The sequence below is a fragment of the Corvus brachyrhynchos genome, unplaced genomic scaffold (assembly GCF_000691975.1).
Source record: "Corvus brachyrhynchos isolate BGI_N302 unplaced genomic scaffold, ASM69197v1 scaffold93, whole genome shotgun sequence".
Lineage (NCBI taxonomy): Eukaryota > Metazoa > Chordata > Aves > Passeriformes > Corvidae > Corvus > Corvus brachyrhynchos.
The window spans coordinates 148,704-167,165 of NW_008237273.1; the positions used below are offsets into that span (position 1 = coordinate 148,704).

Below are 18,462 nucleotides of genomic sequence, written 5' to 3' on the forward strand. Positions count from 1 at the left end.
CCTTGTTATCTCATGTTTATCCAGTTGTTTTCAATGTTAAGTTTTAAATCTCTTTTTGTTAAAAATAAACGGGTGAAATGTTGGCATCCCTTCCCCCGCCATGTAGCCCTGGGAGAGGGGCCCTGAGGGGACAGAGATGGGGTTTCCCTGCCCCTGCTCAGCCTCGTTCCCCATTGGTTGTTTTGTGTTCCCTGCGCAGGCAAGGACCCTCGGGTCCCGGGATTGAGCAGTTCCTGGGCAGATCCCGGCCATGCGGCTGGAGAAATAAACATCTCTGAAACATCTACCAAGAATCGGTCCATAGATATTTCTTTTCCATGGGCCTCGCTGTCTGATACACGTGTTTCAGTAACCCCACTGTAACAGGAGTTCTTCCAGGCAATGTGTGCTTTCATTTTCCACTTATCTCTGTGAAGTTGTGAGCACTATTCTCAGTGCTAATCAACATAAGACTGTTTAACTTAAATCATATATATTGGTCTGAAAGCTAGGTATTTACAGGAGGTATTTCTTCTTTTCAGGACTTCACTGTATTAGCCTTTGAAACTTTGCATCTCTTCTAGCTTTTAGGTGTCACACTAATATTCTCTTGAATGTATATTTTTGATTTTTAAGGAGTTCAACATATTCAATGGTACATTTGTTTATTCTTAATAGAAAAGATAATTATATCTTAATTGCTCCAAGTACACACAACTATGAGACACATAGTTTGAACATGAATATTAATACATTTTAGAACTACAGCAGAAACTGACTGTATACAGGTAAATAAGACCAACTCATCACTTTATAAATGTGGCCTGTGTGACATTGGTAAAATAATGTTATTACCACTTTAATATTTGGCAGCAGGAGTTTGAATACTGAACTTGGTGAAGGAAGGTAAGGTTGTTCTATATGTCCTCTACATTTTTATACTCTACTTACAGGGAATCTGCTGGAGTCTCTAAAATGACATGTGATCTCTGGGGATCATAAGAATTAAATCAACCTCCTGAGGCTTTCTCATTCCCTTGGGTCAGAATGCTACTTGTTATAGCCCTAAGCCAAACAGGTCTATTGTAGTGGTCAGTCTTTGTGTCTTGTCTTGTCCCTTTTCTGATAAAAAAAGGTTATGCCTAGAAGGTGTGATTTTTTCAATTGAAGGAGCTGAGTTAATTTAAATAACATATATAAATATATATTGAGTAACATATTTTAAAAATGAAATTACTACGGAATAGTTTTCAATCATGCTATGAGATTAGTTTAAATATTATTACTGAAAGTATTTTGAAAGTCATTTTTAGAGAGGCAATAAGGAAGAAATAACTGTACTTTCATTGAATGCTTATTTCAGATGCTGAAATTATGTATGACATCATCTCTTTGTGTCTTTTTGCCCATTCATTCTGTTTTTTGTTGATTATGAGGTATTTGGGGTTGTAATACTTTCTCAGCCCTTTTACAGCATTAGGATCTGGCCTAACCTTAGGCCAGCAATAAATATTCTATCACGAAAGTAGAGTTCTTTAAGCTCAGTGTTCAGTTCTGTGAAATTTAGCTCTTGTTGTTCACAGACAGCTACAACATCTTCATAATGCTTTTGATTCTTTAGGAAACTAACCTTGTTTCAGAAAAGATTTTCCACTTCATTTTTGGTTTAATGCTCTGAGCCAAGTCTGTATGCCTTTCTGATCTACAAAACAAATGAGTTTCTAAGAACACATCACTTGTATATAAAGACAGTTTCATATTGAACTACACGCACAATGCTACACATAAAATTGTTCTGTATATTACATTCTTCTATACATTTTTGGTTGGATGACCTGGCCAGCAGCTAAACACCACATAGTTGTTCACTCCGTGCTTGTTCCCTTTCTGCAGTAAGACTGGGGAAAGAACAGGAAGAGGGAAAGTAAGAAAACCTGTGTGTTGGTAAGGACAGTTTAATAAAAGAAAGAAAGGGGAATAAATGCCCAAGGAATGTAGATCAATGCCTAGCCAGTCTCTGAGCAGCATCTACCTGACAGACAAACCACCATTCCCCTGAGATTTTATTGTTAAGTGTTGTAAGTGTGAAATGTCCTTTTGGTCACTTGCGGCCAGCTGTCCCAGCTGTGTTCCCTCTCTACATTTTGTGCATCCCAAGCCCACTTGCTGAGGTGACAACATGGGAAAAAGAAGACCCTGACACTGTGCCAGTGCTGCTCAGCGATGGCTGGTATGTTATCAGCACTGGTTTAGTTACAAATCCCAAGCGCTGCACCCTAGAAGCTGAGCTGTTAGAAGACAACTTCATTTCTATTTGTGCTGTAAGATAAGCCAGGAGGGCAGAAGACTGGTGTGGTTAAATAGAGACCTTAGGCTCGAACTTATGACAAAAGAAGAGAGCATAGCATCTCTGGAAGGATGAACAGGTGACTTGGGGGGACTACAAAGATGTTGTAAAGTATGTGGAGAGAATATTAGAAGGGCCAAAGCTAAACTGAACGTCAGTTTGGTCACTGTGGTTAAAGACTAGGTGATCCTGAAGGTCTCTTCCAAGCTTGATGATTCTGTGATCTCAGCCAGATGCAGCACACTGTTATTACTATTGTACAAAATAGAGTAAAACTTAAAATTATCCATGACTTGTGAGCCATGGCCTCTGCCCTGAGATCTGCACCAGTGCAAGACTGAAAGCTGGCTATACGTAGGTATGGTGCTAGCTAGCATCAGACTTTGGTTTGTCTTGGGAACATTAAGGTTTATTATGCTAGAAACAATAGTGTGTAAATTAACATGGTAATTACTGGAAAAATTTTTGCATTGCCTTGGTCATATGACATTACTTAGGGCCATTGATCAAATTGTGTAAATCCCAGGGTCAACGAGTGTCAGTGGTTTGGGATGTGAAGGCCTTATTAATAGTGTGCTGTCAGGGTCTTTATATCATCATGGCTTGAGTGTTTAATTAAATATGACCCTTTAATTGAAAGAAGACCTTTGTCTTTATACATCTCAAAACTGGCAAAAGATACAGTGCTAAGAAGTGATTACATGCTGAGGCCAAATTTAAAAACAATATATTCTTAAGAATAAATGTTTTAGGTAGTGAAAATAAAGTAAAAAGGCTTAGAATAGAGATATTTCAGAATTATATGCAACCCAACATCTGTAATGTGTACTATATAAATCATATGGTGTTGGTAGATAATTCAACAATTGCTACTGATTAAAAAGGACTAGGAACTTTAAGCTCATTTGGTTAGAATTGTAAGCTTTTTTTTTTTTTCCTAGTCAGATCAGTAGCAGTTGCACTGGTCTGACAAGAAGCAGTGTAGATTTGTTTCAGGAATTAATCAGGAACTCCTATTCTAGTTGGTTGGTAGCAGCTAAGTGTGTCCCACAGGAATAACTCTGACGATAACATCTAAGTTAGGAAAATGGCTTTATTAACAAAATATCCTCTAGAATTAACAGCAGAAAAAAAAAAAAAACAACCAAGGAGAAAAATCTCAAATCCTAGTATTACTAGTACTAATAAAGGCATTGTTATATATCAGTATAGTACAGAAGTCATATACTGCATTGATTTCATTTTAGGCATTTTGCATCACCTATGCCTATTAATTTGAAAATAAACAATTTTGAAATACAAAAAGGGAAATGTGTTTGTTCAAAATCCTACACCTAGCTCCAGAATGCATTTGATCAAATTCTTAATCACAGAAACATCGTTAATGTGGCTTCACTACACTCATCAGCAAAACCTATGTTGCTTAACTCTTGAGTTTTTGTACTTTTCAGTTTGGAAATGGGTCTTTCAGTTTCTAAAACCTGTGTGGCTTGAGACTGAACATTTCTATATTGGAGCATGAACAGACATATAAATTAAATCACTAATAAGTAAACAATTTAGCACATGAATACATTAGTATACGATGGATGAGAAAATATCAGAAGAAAAAACAAAATCATAGGAAGACTATAATTTTTTAAGGAGCTTATTTAGTGATAAAATGCATATCAAAACATTATATCAACTTAATAACTTAGAGGAGGGAGGTTCAAAAATAGCTAGTCTCTCAGAGTCCAACTTCAAAGTCCATAAAGAAGCCTTATTTTTCACATATGGTTTGTGCTTCACATATGCTTTAGTGTATTTGAACTGCTCAAGGGACAGAGGAATTGAAGTGCAAGTCCTCCATATGTATGATCTACTGTGATTATATATAAAGTGTGTGCTTGCATATTAAAACCTATTAGTTGTAATTTTCTTTGATTTTTGTTTAAACTTGCTTTTTCCTTTTTCTTTTTTTCTAACTTTCTTTTTTTAAATTTTTTGTTATTTCTCTTGTTTTAAATTGCTGCTATAGAATCTTCAGTGTCTTTCAGGTACTTGTCTTTCTGGCACCTTCATTTCTGGAACTGTGGACTAAAAGACAATCACACTGCAGTTGCAGTTTCTGAGTTCCACTGTTGCTGTCAGCTTATTCATTCATCATGAACTTCTTTCAGAGTTTGGATATACCAATATACCAATTTATGTGACAATGTCAAATGACTATTGCCTGGCAATGTTTCAGTGTTTTCTAAGGCATTCGAGTGAATGTTTAACATTGTTTATTATCATGCTTTTTGTTTGTCATTACTTGTGGCCTTTCCATGTGGCTTTGCAGTTAATTTTCTTGGTATTTTGCTCCTTTAATTTACATTTCCTCTTTGCATCAGGTTACAAATGTGCATCTTGTAGAGTGATCACTTACGTCTGAGAGAAATCTCCTTTTAAAACGTGGGAAGCTGATTCAATTTCATTAAAAAGTAGGGTTGAACTTATTTTCCATTGTCAAATATGTGTTGCAAGAGCCAATTTATTGTTAGACCATTTCAGATGCCACAAAAACATGTGATTTAACTGTATTGTTTTTCATAGTGGGTGCTTTTTTTTTTCAGGCTCCCTCTTCTCTTAGTCTATTTCCTTCCATGACCTTAGTCCAAGTTGCCCTAGATCCTTGCTCATTACATTTCAAGTTTCTTCATTCCTCTCAGCTCTGCATTTGCAGACAGGTCTATGTGTGAAATAGTTTGCTGGAAATTCTGTGGATGGAGGGACTCACACTTGAATTAGAAAACTGGACAAATTTCACTGTACCTCCTCTCCCCAGATTTGTGGTAGGGTATTTTTACTTTAAGTAATTAAATTTTATTAAATACAGAAAAATGTTAACTTGGGAAGTGGTAGGAAACAAACAAACAAATCTTGGAATTGGATGAGTCTTCTGTGCCTTTGTTGAAATATATTAGAAAATGCTCTCTAATGGCTGTTTCAGATACACTAGAGACTATAGAATACTTTACCCTAAATGCCAATAAACGGCTTCATAATTCTGTAGTCAGTTTCTATGAGATGATGGCATTCTATAGAAAAAGAATCTTCAGAAGCTGATCAGCTGCTGTTGAGATGTATCTTAATAAAATGAGCTCCACTAGGATTATCAAACGAAAATCATCTTCTCTCATTTTAAACTCAACCAAGGTGTCTGTGTTGACAATCACAGTTCTGTTTGAGTCATGGAAATAGAGTATTCGAGGCGGATCATCTGAAAATGGATTACTAGTCCTGTTTGTTAGTCAACAATTTTTAAATAAACTTGTCTTACTCAGCTTTTGACAAAATCTTTGTGTCATAGTTGCATAAATATTAAACCAAAATAACTTCCGTTATAAAACTGATGACTTACACTGGTATTTAGTGTTATTTCACTGAACCACAGGACTTAAGAAATAGGAAAGGTAGAAACTTGGTAGCCAGGACAGTTTTGAATTACCCTGTCTTGGTGGGAAACAAAATTTCAGGTTTTGAATAAGGAGGCGCACTGGTGTTTCTGCATGCAGAGACTGTCAATAAGCTTAAAAACAAAAACAAAAGCAAACTAACAAAAAAACCCTACTCTATTTGACCACAGTAAAGCCTGACAGTTATGTTCTTATTTCAAGAACATTTCTGGTAGACTGGGTCAGGAGGGGATTTTGATTGATTCTGTGGAAGCTGTTTTGTCTTACTACTGATGGCATTTATAAAAATAGTTATTTTGCTAAAAACATAATAAAACAATACCTACATTTAAGAACATTTTTTGGTTTACCATATTAATTCATATTTCGTGTTCTAAGTATCCTGTAATTTAATATTCCAGCACATATCCTGTTGAACCAATAACACAGAATGATGATAACTCCCATCTAAATGAGCTTAGTCTGAATGATACTGTTTTTTCCATCTTATTTGTACTATAAAAAAAAAAATCACAGTAGAGAATTTTTTTTTTATGTCTTCTAGACTCTAACCAGAGAGTTACACCGCAGTGTACAAGAGCTGAGAACAAAAATCAAACTGGCAAAAAAAATGGGAGGAATGAAAGCATGCAAAAAGGGTCTTTCCCAAGAGTGTCTTCAGTGGGCAGCACCTATCCTTAACGTTTCAACTACTGATCTTTACGAAATACTACAAGAAGAAGATGATGAGGTACGTTATTTTAAGGACTTCAGTAAAGAAAGGTGTAGATGAGAAGATGCTGACTATATCCATCCTTGAGGAAAAGGATTTGGAGGTAAAGACTGAAATTTCATTGTGGAAGATGCAGCACAAAAATCAAGAAGGATTTAATCTAAATGAAAAGGTCAGGTTAGAGATTCATGAGGTGGCAAGACTTCAGGCATGCATAAGTATAAATATACTGCTTAGAGCATGTGTATCTAGAGATTATATTTAGTATTTCCCTTTTTCATTAGGCTATTTGGCAGGATTGTACATTTTAAATAGACTTCTGCATTAAAGAAAACAAAATCAGAATGTATCTTGGTGTGCTAGATTGATTTTGTTGATGCTTCCTGTCTGAATTGTGATACCTATTAAAGGTGTTTCTGGTAGACAGATGGTTTCTGGGTGAATTCATTGCCTTTTTTGTTGATTCTATCACACATTTTACTATGAAATATTTGGTAGTGTTTCATCAAATCACTCTATTAAATAGATGCAGTGATAGGATTTCTTTTCCAGATTTATTTAGTCCTGCTCAAATAATATACGAAAAAGCCTGTACAGTTACTTTAGCAAGTGTCTAGCAGTTGGCCATTACTGGGTTGTAACAGTACTCTGGTGATGACTTAGATTTAGCCTTGTTGGAGCTTTATATTAAAGAGGTCACGAAAAGGGAGTTTTCATGTTGGTTAAATAACAGTGCATCGTATGTGTATGCACTGATATGGATTACACTCATGAATACAAATATAATGGGCTGATCCCTGGCCTGTTTACTAACATTTATACAACCCTATAAAGTGATTCACTTTGACAGAGTTGTTCCATGCTTATCTCATTCTCAGAGTAGTTTCTATGTCCTATTTCTTTTTATTTCAGTCACTGTGAACATATGTGTAAAACACATAAACATACTTAACTATAAATATAAAACGAAGTTATAACACAGGTGATGAATTCAATCTACACATACAATATATATTCCATCTATCAGTGCATAGACTCAGGCACCTTTATGTTGGACTCATACAATTTAGACATAGATCACACTACACCAGTATATTCATATGAAAAGAACATGCCATGCACATTTCTAGGGGCATGAGCAGACAAGGATAGGTTTAAAAATTTAACAGAGCATTGATACTTGGTGGATATGCTTCAGATAATTAATTTTGCAAATGTGATTCCGACTTTCATATGCTGTGTATTTAATGTATACCCAGTTACACATTTCCTTTATTGCTCCTGATGTTTTTCTATTTTTAGGAAACAGCAAGGACAAAAATGAAATTTGAAAAAGATAAAGAATGGCTACAGCATATACAGAAACTTCTTGAAGTACAGGTGCTCAATTTATATCATCCCACAATGAATTGTAACTTTCTCCTCTGATTAGCTAAGTGTTTTTAGATTGTAATTAATACATTGTATTTTTAATTGCGGTGCCGTTGATGGTCTCAAATTACACTGTGATGAGGCAATGTGAAATCCTTGTTTTGTAGCATTTCCTTTTTATTCTTTTAAAACCAGGGTTACTGCATAAAACTGAAGAGATGTTAATCAAGGATTTGTGACAGCTAACTTAACAGCTAACTTAAGCTAACTTAGCCAGTAAAACAGTGCTGGAGAAAACCAGCGCATATCTTGGCAAATGTGTTAATTGAATTATTGAAATGCAGTATAATCCTTGCTAGAGTGAAAATGATCCATTCTCTCATACCTCTTAGGAAAAAGAGACTTTTTTTTATGTGCCTTTAAAGTTACTAGTTGTTATGGACACCTGAGGAGTTCATGGGTTTCAGTGACCTTTTACTGTGGACCTGTTTCCAGTCAATTCATGTTTTCCTCATAGCCAGACAGCTGTTTATTATCGTGTCTTCTCACATTCTCTACAATATTTTCTACTGAGACCTCGAGCAGCTTGTTAGTGGGAAGTAAATATTGATTTGGCATCCTGTCAATGCAGAAAGAATGAAAAAATTTCCACCAGAGGCCCCTCAAACATTTTCCTATCGACATTTTCTGGGCAGAGAGGAAAGCTGCATAGAGGATGACAAGTCTGAGACTAGCAGAAATCCCTGAGGGGTCCATTGAGACTGCTGCTGTGACCTGTGTGATACTTTTTCTTCTCTTTCAAGTCTTTTTTTTTAATACACACAGAGTCTGCTGGGATGCTCCCCTCTTGTAAGTGATCAAGGGCAGTTTATTGGCAGGTGAGAGCCCAGCTTTTCTAACCATAGTCAGCTTTTGTTTGGACATCACTGACAACATACACTGACTCTTGAAACTTTTCCATTATATTTTTAGTTGTCTCTTTTATTTAGATGATGGGCAGCTGATGTCTGGAAAGAAATAAAACTTGATTTATAAATCTAGTGCTCCTAATGCATATTCACTAGCATGGGTCCATTAACGATGTAGTTAATATCAGTTAAGAATGTGAATGATGGAAAATATTTTGAAAGCCATTTCAAAGGAACATTCACATCACATTTATGTATTTTACCATTAACAGCTTTTGTGTCAAGATTGTATCCTGTGACCAGATTTTGTAAGAAATGACAGATTTTCCCTCTTTCATTATCAAAACTTACTACTACTGCTTAATTGCTGCAGCAGAGAAGATAGAAATATCAGTGTGCTTTTACTAGCTTTGTCAGAAAAACTGGTGTTTTAATTAAACCTCATAATGCTACATGAAACTCAGCATTAAAAGCACAATTATTTCTATTCATTTAATTGCCATAATTTTAAGAATTTTTAAAAAATTATAAATTTCAAGATTCTGTTCATATTATGGTCTCCAAAATATGAATCAGTTCCATGGAATACAATGAAGACTTCTTGTTCTGGTTTTTGTTATTCTTTGGTAAATCGCTAAAAAACACTAAGCAGAATGTTATCGCTTCTCTTCATCTGCTATAGACAGACAGCAAAAACCAGGGGAGGGAGAGTGAAGGAATTATTGAATGAAACCAGGTATATTAAGATTGCAAATGTTACATAAGGATAGAAGAGCTCATTGCTCTTAGCCATGTACTTTTGTGTACAAGTTAATAATGATTTTCAGTGATTTTTGCTCCATCTTGTGGGGTTCCTCAGAAGAAACACTGAGTGTAGAAGTAATTTTTGGCAAGCAGACCATGTTTAGAATTGCAAGAGGATTATAGAGGTTTTGGGGAGCAGCCAGCTCTGCTTTTCATTTCTGTCCATGCTAAGGCACATAGATGGAAATGGTTAAGATTTCTTCATGTATTTGAGAGCAGCTCATGGAACAGCTCTGTGCCCTTTAAAATGCTTTACTCATATCTTGCAGACTTTGGTTGTGGTTTCTTTTAGTAAGCTTTGGTAATATTTCTGATCAGCAAACTAAAGCCCATGGTGAAATGTAAGCTTTCTGCAGGATTTTGCTCATAAGACTGCCTGCCAAGTGTTACGTGTTGGCACACTGTGTTACCCATTTGCATCTTGAACAAAGATGCAGGAGTGCCCTTTTCTGTTATTCTGAGTAAATGTTCAGTGGAAAATTGCATCAGATCACTTAATATTGCAGTTTGATATAGTGTCTTTTTGTGCCATTGAGCCAGGACTTTGGAACATAATTGCCCAGCAGTATTGATTTAATTGCCTAGGTTTATTTGTGGACTCCTAATTATTGACTGGAGGTAAATTTAATGGAGAAACCTTTATGAACACTGGGAAACTGCTGCTGTTGCTGTTATACATAATGAACTGCATCATATCCCTTTAGATCATTCTTCAAGCTAATTTTATTCCACTGTGACAGTACGATAACATTTAAAATGTCATAGACATTTTATTTTTATTACTGACATACGCCATTTTACTGCTGCACTAGAGTTTTGGGGGAGACTGAGTACTAGTTGCTTTTTACTGTCATTTTATAGATTCCCCTAAAGTGTAATGATAAAGGATACCACACCTGTTTTCACTTCATCTGTACCTTTGTTTTCCATACTCTTATTACTTGAAAAAATCTAATATCTGCCAGCTTTACAAGAATATTAATATTTTAGTTATAAATACTTTTGCATTCCTGAAACTCACAGATACCAGTCAGAGTTTGTGTCCTTATTTTATCAACTACTATGTGAAGAAACTACACCACTGCTAAGAAGCTTATGATTTGAAAGAGACATCTCTGCATAGGGATGTTATTATGTAAATAAGAATCATATAATAGGAAAGTACAGTCATATATAAACTTGGAAGAGCTGGTAAAAATCACTTGTTGTCTCAATCTACATCTTGAATGGCCAAGAAGTGGGTTTTTTTCTGTTGCCTCTCTCTATTTATACAGTAACAGCCTAGATTGTTCTCACTAAAGAATGAAAGAATAAAAATAAATCATCTCAATAACTGACACTGGGATAAAAGGAAAAGGTTCTCGGGCCTGTGAAGAACCTATACGTGGAGAGTTTTCACATGAGTGCGTGGAGATACCTGCTACCTGCACATGTGTAGAGGCATCAGACTAATTACACATTACTGTTTGGGCTTGGGAGAGGTCTCACATTATAGACCTTTGAGCTTTTAGCAGTTTATAATATTTGGGGGGGGAACAAGTATGATTATCTCAATATGTATGTGTGTTTACATCTTGCAAGGCAAGTGATAAGGCTTTTACGCACTTTATCCCTCACATCTGAGTGTGTCTGTCTTATTAATTGAGCCTGGCTCTGTATAGTAGCACTCTCTTCTCATCATCATAAACACTCCCCCTAAAAACTCAAACAAAACAGCAATCTTCTCTAGCTTTTTCCCATCATAGGAAATTTACATAGATAAGCCAAGAGGATGACTTCTTCTCATGTAACTTAAACATGAATTTCTTATAGCACCCTTGGCTTTCATTCACTGTGACTTATTTTAAGGAACGCCCATCTCAGAACAATCTGTTAATAATTTTGTGTGTGAGTATAGCACGGTAGCCCAATCCAGATTACTGCCTGAAGTCTCCAAGAATTATTTTTTAATAAAATGCAAATCATCTGCCAAGTTTTCCAAGCAGTGAAGCAAATGACAGCATTGATTTAGTATGTCCCTGTGAGATCTATAGTAGCACTTACCTTTCCTCCCTCCTCATGCCCTCCTTGGGATATCACATCTCACATAAACAAAGCTGCTTAATAAAATCTTTCCTCTCATGATTTCATTATGGATCTAAAAGTCATATTCCAATTGTGAAAACATCAGAAAGTCTCCCTCTCCTTCTATTGTGTGGACACTCTTTGTATAGCACATCTCCAGAATAGGGTTTGGAACAGTATATTAACTAATCGCCAGTAAGGATTTTCCCCAACCTCTTTTTACGATTTGCACTGGCTTCTAAATGCATATTTCTATTGCTGTCATCTGGGAATGGACACTAACAGCCATAGCTGTTTCCTTCCAAATTTCTTGGCTTGTGACTCGCCTGCTTTGCTTTTATTAGTCTCTCCCCAGTCTGTGTGTGTCATTGAAGAGGTCACACCCAGAAACATGTATTCACCCATGCACAAATACCTGTGCACACTCACCACTGCCACCATCACCAGGTGCTTCACCTGCACCTTAAAAAGCAGCACCAGCACAGTCTGAACCACATCCTAGGTACCGTTAGCACTTATATCAGGTCATGATTTTCTTCTCATTATGAGAATAAGAGCTTAGTCCTGTGCACTGACAATCCGTTATGGTATAAATCTATATTTTATCTCATGGGCACAAACAAAACCACGTTATATCACTCATCCTGAACTGAAAACAAGGAAAAATTGGCTTGGCACTCAGGGTAAGAATACATATAGGCACCTATGTGTTTATATAATGATGTATATGCAGCCACCACAAAGCAGAATAAGAACAAAGAATAAGACAAAAAACAGCAATAAAGTGAGGCATTTATCTTTTTTTAAAATTGCGACTTCTATTTTTTAGTGAAATTAGGATGTTTTGGTTATTGGTCTTAGTGTCTAGTTTTATTTCATATTATTTTTTGTGGCTCATCTAATTCAACCTAAGGCATGTCTGCAGTGTGTTTGAATAGTTTTTGTTGGGAAAATGTATTTTATACTGATGATCCATATGGTGAGGTTTGAAATAGTTGTAACCACTAATTTGTATATTCCAAAACCTAAATACTTTTATTTTTATGCTAACACATTTTAGAGTTTGTGAAGCAGAAGACAGAGTGTAATGCTACACTCTGCAAATGGAGATGTTATGTCTCATTAGAACAACAACATTGCCTTGCATTCATTATAAGGCTTTTCACTGGCAGATCGGTGTATATTTATGCACTTGTGCTGACAGAGACTCAGTCATGTGGTGTAAGGTCAATAAATATTACTAGTTTGCTTTTTACAGAAGGGATCTCCAAACGAAGCAAACTTAATTTCAGAATAAGTAGATGAGAGAAACAGAATTAACTGTCACTATTTCTGAGTCTTTAGGATCATCTTACCTTACATTTATCAGATATCTGTCTGATAAATTGTATAAGAAATATGCCTTTCATTCATATAGCTCTCTACTATCAAAGAAGAAATTTGTAAATCTGGAAAGTCAAATCAATAAATAAAATTCTTTAAATCCACATGTAGTTTGCACTTTCAGATGTTGTGAAATCATACAGATCAATACTACTTCTGTTAAAGCCTACCATAATGTACTGATTTAGGATCGCCACTGTTAATGGTCAGTTAAACGGGTTGTGGCACAGATAATTGTAAAACATTTAAAAGAAGTATCATTCTGTATTAAAATACCTAATTATCAGTGGTAGAAACAAGCTTTCACTCCTTCAGTGTGCACTTGGCACTCACTGAACTTCCAAAGCCTTCCCCAAGAATATGGCAGGTTTAGAAGCTGGGATGAATGCTCTAGAGTAGAGATGACTTCAACAGTTGTGAAGTTCTGGGGAGAAATGTAAAGGGAAGTTTCCCAGGATAGTGGCAGAGCCATCATTAAAAGTAAATCTGACAGGCTTGTATTAAAGATGAAGACTCTAGAGATCATCCAGTTCTGAATGTCTATACAGAGAGAAAACCAGAGAGAAACATACAGCATTTTCTCTGAAATCAACAAATGTTGAAAGAATGGCATAATGTTCCACTTTCAAATGCTCTTGATTTAAATGAATTACTTAAATGGCAAGAGTTCTTGAAAGATCACTTTGCTATGACATGGAAGCCGCAGAGAGTAGTGAGCAGCAAGTAAAATGTAGTCAGAATGATACGAGCCAGAGACATCAATAAGAAACCATTCATCTCAGGCACAACATTAAGGAGGTGAAATGTATCAGAAATTGATGTAGTCAAGCTAGACAAGAAGAATTAGAGACTTTGAGGTAATGATACAGTGTTCTCATAAAAGACATACCTAGAAGAAGAGGGAGAGAAATTAGAGTGAACAGGATGCTGAAGTCAATGTTTTTAAAGCGTAGTAGCAAGTGTCCCAGAATTTCAGGTAAGATTATGTCTTATATTACACTGAATAGATTTCTGCTCAGTGAGTTCAAACCCTCTATTCCCCAAAAAGTCATCACAATAGCACACAGGAGAAAGCTGACAGGTATAGATGTCTTCTAGAAGATTCTTACCATACACATAAGTTATTTTTGACAGATGGAGACATGTCTGACCAGCAAGTACCAGCCTTTGAAAACCTCCTTTCCTGTAGAAAAGGGAGATAATACATATCGTTGTCTTTTTCCTGTAACTACAGTGCGACTGTTGAGCAACATGTAGGATTGCCACTATATCGCTTCACAATACATGCCTTCTATTAACAAGATTTTCCCTTTTTAGATATTTTTTCTGACTTGTTAGTAATTTTAAATATCAGTACATAGATTCAAGTCTGCATATCACTTCAAATGTTACATTTTGTATTTGATGCACTTTTATGTCTGGGGTTTTTATTTGTTTCTTTTATATTTTTTGTTTCATGTCTATCTAGGAAACAAGCACTACTCTATCTGGTGTAAGTACCATACAACTTTCTCTTTCAGATAGAATAAAGAAGTGAAAAAATGAAATTAGCACAGGAATACTGAAGTGTGGAACTAGACAGGAGTTCCAGATAGAAAAGTGTTGCTTCAAACTACGGTTGTGAAAAGCAGAAAATGATGATTGGCCTGTTCCACTGGCTGCTATATTTTACCTTATTTATTTCTGGTGGCTTCATAATGTAAAATTATCTCTCCTTCTGAATGAGCTGTTACTTCTGTTGTGGTACTGACCCTTCAGTCACCACTGGTCTCACCATGTGTTCAGGAAGCTGACAGAGCCCTGTGAAAGCTGTTACAGACTTTTCAACAGTGAAGGAAAACTGTCCTGTTCTGTGGCACAGCACTGGCTACTCTGGATGGCCCTCCCACAACCACTGTTCTGTACCACCTCTAAAAATATTTCCCAGTGAACAGTGCACTGATACACCAAGACTTTGAAAGAAAACCTCTTTATGCATTAAAGCTATGGCACTGAAAATTATACCAAATCTCCTTCAAAGACATTGGTTGTACAAATGCATCTTTATATAAGAGAAGTTATAAAAGAGGTTTTATTTTTTTCTCTGTAGATATATCAATACAATTTTTTGGATTAAAGTTTTAGAGAGGCAGACATTTGTGTCCTATTCCAGTTTACGCAATTGGAGGTTTAGGATTTTACTTTAAGAGGTTTTCTTGTGGTTCCATTTGTTTTGTTTTGGGGTTTTGTTGTTGTTTGTTTTGGGGGGTTTTGTTATTGTTTTTTTAATTATTTACAAGGTTTTGTGTGTGAGTCTAAGGCAATTTGCTACAGCAGTGAGAATTATACTGGTCGTTCTGTGTAACCCTCCTGAGAGTAGTGAACTTACACTCATACACTACCATTTCTGGATGCCCTAGAGGTGACTGTAACCTTTTATTGATCAGCTGATTGAAGATAAATGACAGAGATGCTGGTACTGCAGTTTACATCATTAACATGGTCAGTAAAGCATGAATTGTTCAATAAGGAGTTTATCTTTTTTCATTTTACACTGCTCTTTTATCATTTTTATGATAGAGAGCAAATTTTCAGACACTAACCAGGCAGATGAACTTTAAAGATCAGATATGTGTGTGTGGTAGTTGTCAGAACTAAGTGAAATCTGATAGTTTAAAGATATTTAATAAATGTCTTTCACATGAAGAAAATAAAGTTCAATGACCATTTTTTCTTACTCTATTTCTTTTTCAGTTTCCTTTTGCCTCATACTTAATGGATGCCATACTGGAAAAATTAAATGAGAAGAAGAAATTGGTAGAAGAATACAGTTCTCTCATGAAGCACACTCTATGATATTGCTAGGATTTATCCAATGTGTGACTAAAATGTGTGCTGTTTCCTCATGTCTTTTCTCATAAACTGTCAATATGCATGTTCAATACATACACAGAAACCATGAACTAATTAATTGTTGAACAAGAGGAATTAATTAAATTCCTATTAGAAAGCAGGGTTGGTATTTGATTCTTGAAGAGAAAAATTGCTAAAAATCAATGCAAAGTTCAAAATCATTTTCCTTTAGATGCACTGGCAGTGAACACATGTGCAGGCTTTGTAGAGAGAGGATGTCTTTGTTATGACTAATACACATCTGTACAATTTTGAAAGAACAAAAAGCAGCTAAGTAACACCTAGTTGTTCTAATCACAACAGTAGAAGTAGGATTTACAGAGGAACTGGGGATATCGCTGGGATTTTGAATACCTAATTTCTTTTAGCTTCTTTGTAAAGCCCAGCTTTCTGATATGTGCTACATAAAAAGATACGCTTTTGTGTTGGAAAAATTGAATGACTGTAGAATAAAAATATTCTGTGTGGAGTAATACTGGAAAATCTGTATTTGCTTCTGAGTGTATTGGAGCATAATGTGTGCAATGTATTTTTAAAAAATCAATAAAATAAATTTTTTTCTATTACTTTTTTTTTTACTAGTAGATCCAGTTCTTTCTCAGCTAAACAACTAGCTGCAAGCTCTCTTACCTTAGGAAGTGGTGTAGAGTTTTAATCGGTTATTTCCACCAAGGTTTCTCTGGCAGTACTAACAAATAATTGCTGCTTCTTCACATTTTTGATCTTAAGGGTTTTATTCCTCTGGACCAGCCCAGCTGGAAAAAAAAAAAACCAAGACACAAGTTTATGAATTCATGTGTTAATAATGTTTCTTATATATGTCTCGTCATTTGTGAATATCATTTTGGTTTACAACAGATATCATTATCCATATTGGGTAGGGAATCAGAAGAAAGATCCACTTGGACTAAGTTCACTTAACTGAAGCATGAAACAGAGATTTTCTTCATGGCAGTCAGTGCTTTTCCTAGGATGCAATGTTGTATCTCCTAATTTATGGAGTTCACTATTTGGTGTCTCTGAGAAAAGGAAGACCTGCTCAGTTGCACCTGGTGAACAGAGGGGCTTGTGAGAATTTTTATTAGAATTAGAGAAAGTAATGCAAACATACTCTGCCTGCGCCTGTAAATTAAGACTGGGAACTAGGCCTGTAAAAAAAACCTGCCACATCTTTCAGAATGATTGACCACCACCTTTTTCAATGCAAGAAATAAGGGCCATCATATGAAACTGTGTGATATTTTCAAAGCAAGCAAAAGGAAGCCACTCACATGCAAATGAAACTGAGCTGTGGGAACCATTTCCCTCAGGGTTTTACAGAAGCTAAAAATTGACATGGACTCCAATGCAAATAAAATAATGACAACAAAAATTAAGGGAGATAAATTCATCAAAACATGTGGAAACCATGCTCTTATGTTTTTCAGTAATTCCAGCAAAATGTATTTTAAAATAATTTCAACAAAACATCCATTACAGCTTAGTGTAAAGAGCTTCAGGAAGCCAAAGCTCTCTGAAAACTATCCCCATTGTCTTCACGTCCACATTGCCAAACACCCACTGCTGCAAGTCTGATCTTGGTGCTGATCTTTAACACTTGATGATCTTTTGTCGAAGTGAAAATGCAGGGAGCATCAGCTAATTCCCATAGAAAATATGCCTCAAAAAGAGGGAATTTTCCCAACTACTAACATTTTTTCATAACTTTACATCTTGCTTTTCTGCCCCTGCAAATTTCTGTATCTCCTGGGCAACTGGGTATGAAGAGACCTCTTTTCTTGGTGCCAAAATAAACAAGAATGCTGCAGAACCAAATTTTTGTCTACTTCATCTCAAAAGAGAGAGCAAAACGAAATCCATACACCCAGCTGGAGAAAGATTTACGCACAAATGTTCCTGGAAGTATAACACTGCTAGTCTTTCTGCAAACTGTGCTGGAAAGTTTGCCAAATATGTTTGAAGAGCTTTCTTAATATTTTAAAGGTATTTTATTGGTATTTTCGTTCAAAAATTATTTTCTTCTCTAATTTGAAGTAAACAAATGAAAATGGAAATACCAGTCAGCATTTTTCAGAGAAAGAGTCATGCAGTTTGAGAGATATTTGTAAGGACAGCAAAAGGGATGGTGCTCCAAAGAAAAAAAAATTTTTTTCCTTTTGCTTTCAAAAATGTTGAATTCTGCCTGTAATGAACATACTTGTTTTTACTGCTTATTTGATCTTTACTGCACCAGCAGAGAAGGAGATGGTCTCTGAAATAAATCTTTAACACTGTAACAGGATTAAAATTAATTATTTTGGTTATATTATATGAATATTTAAGGAATCCCCTTACACTAGAACCAAGTTTGTTACACGTGTTGCAAACTTAGTGAAGAACTGATTCTGATTTGGGGAAAAGCATTAGTTCAGTCCTTCCAAGATGATATTGCTAGCAAAGCTAAACATTAAATATATTAAAGGCAGTGCTGTTTTGTAATAACTATGCCTACGGATATCCAGAAAATCCATTTAGTCTGTTTTTCTTTTGTTAAGGTCGTTTTCTCTCCTGGTGCTGCCTGAT

At 35.7% G+C, this 18,462-nt stretch overlaps 1 protein-coding gene across 1 annotated transcript in view; it reads left to right on the plus strand.

The window, feature by feature from the left end:
• Window positions 1–16,441, plus strand: part of CNTLN (centlein) — a gene marked incomplete at its 5' end in the record, with an annotated part of 154,931 nt that extends 138,490 nt beyond the window's left edge. Inside the window, 4 exon segments of the mRNA XM_017730583.1 lie at window positions 6,311–6,496; window positions 7,781–7,858; window positions 14,477–14,500; window positions 15,742–16,441. Coding sequence (XP_017586072.1) covers window positions 6,311–6,496; window positions 7,781–7,858; window positions 14,477–14,500; window positions 15,742–15,843 — 390 coding nt within the window.
• Between the last annotated feature and the right edge of the window lie 2,021 nt (window positions 16,442–18,462).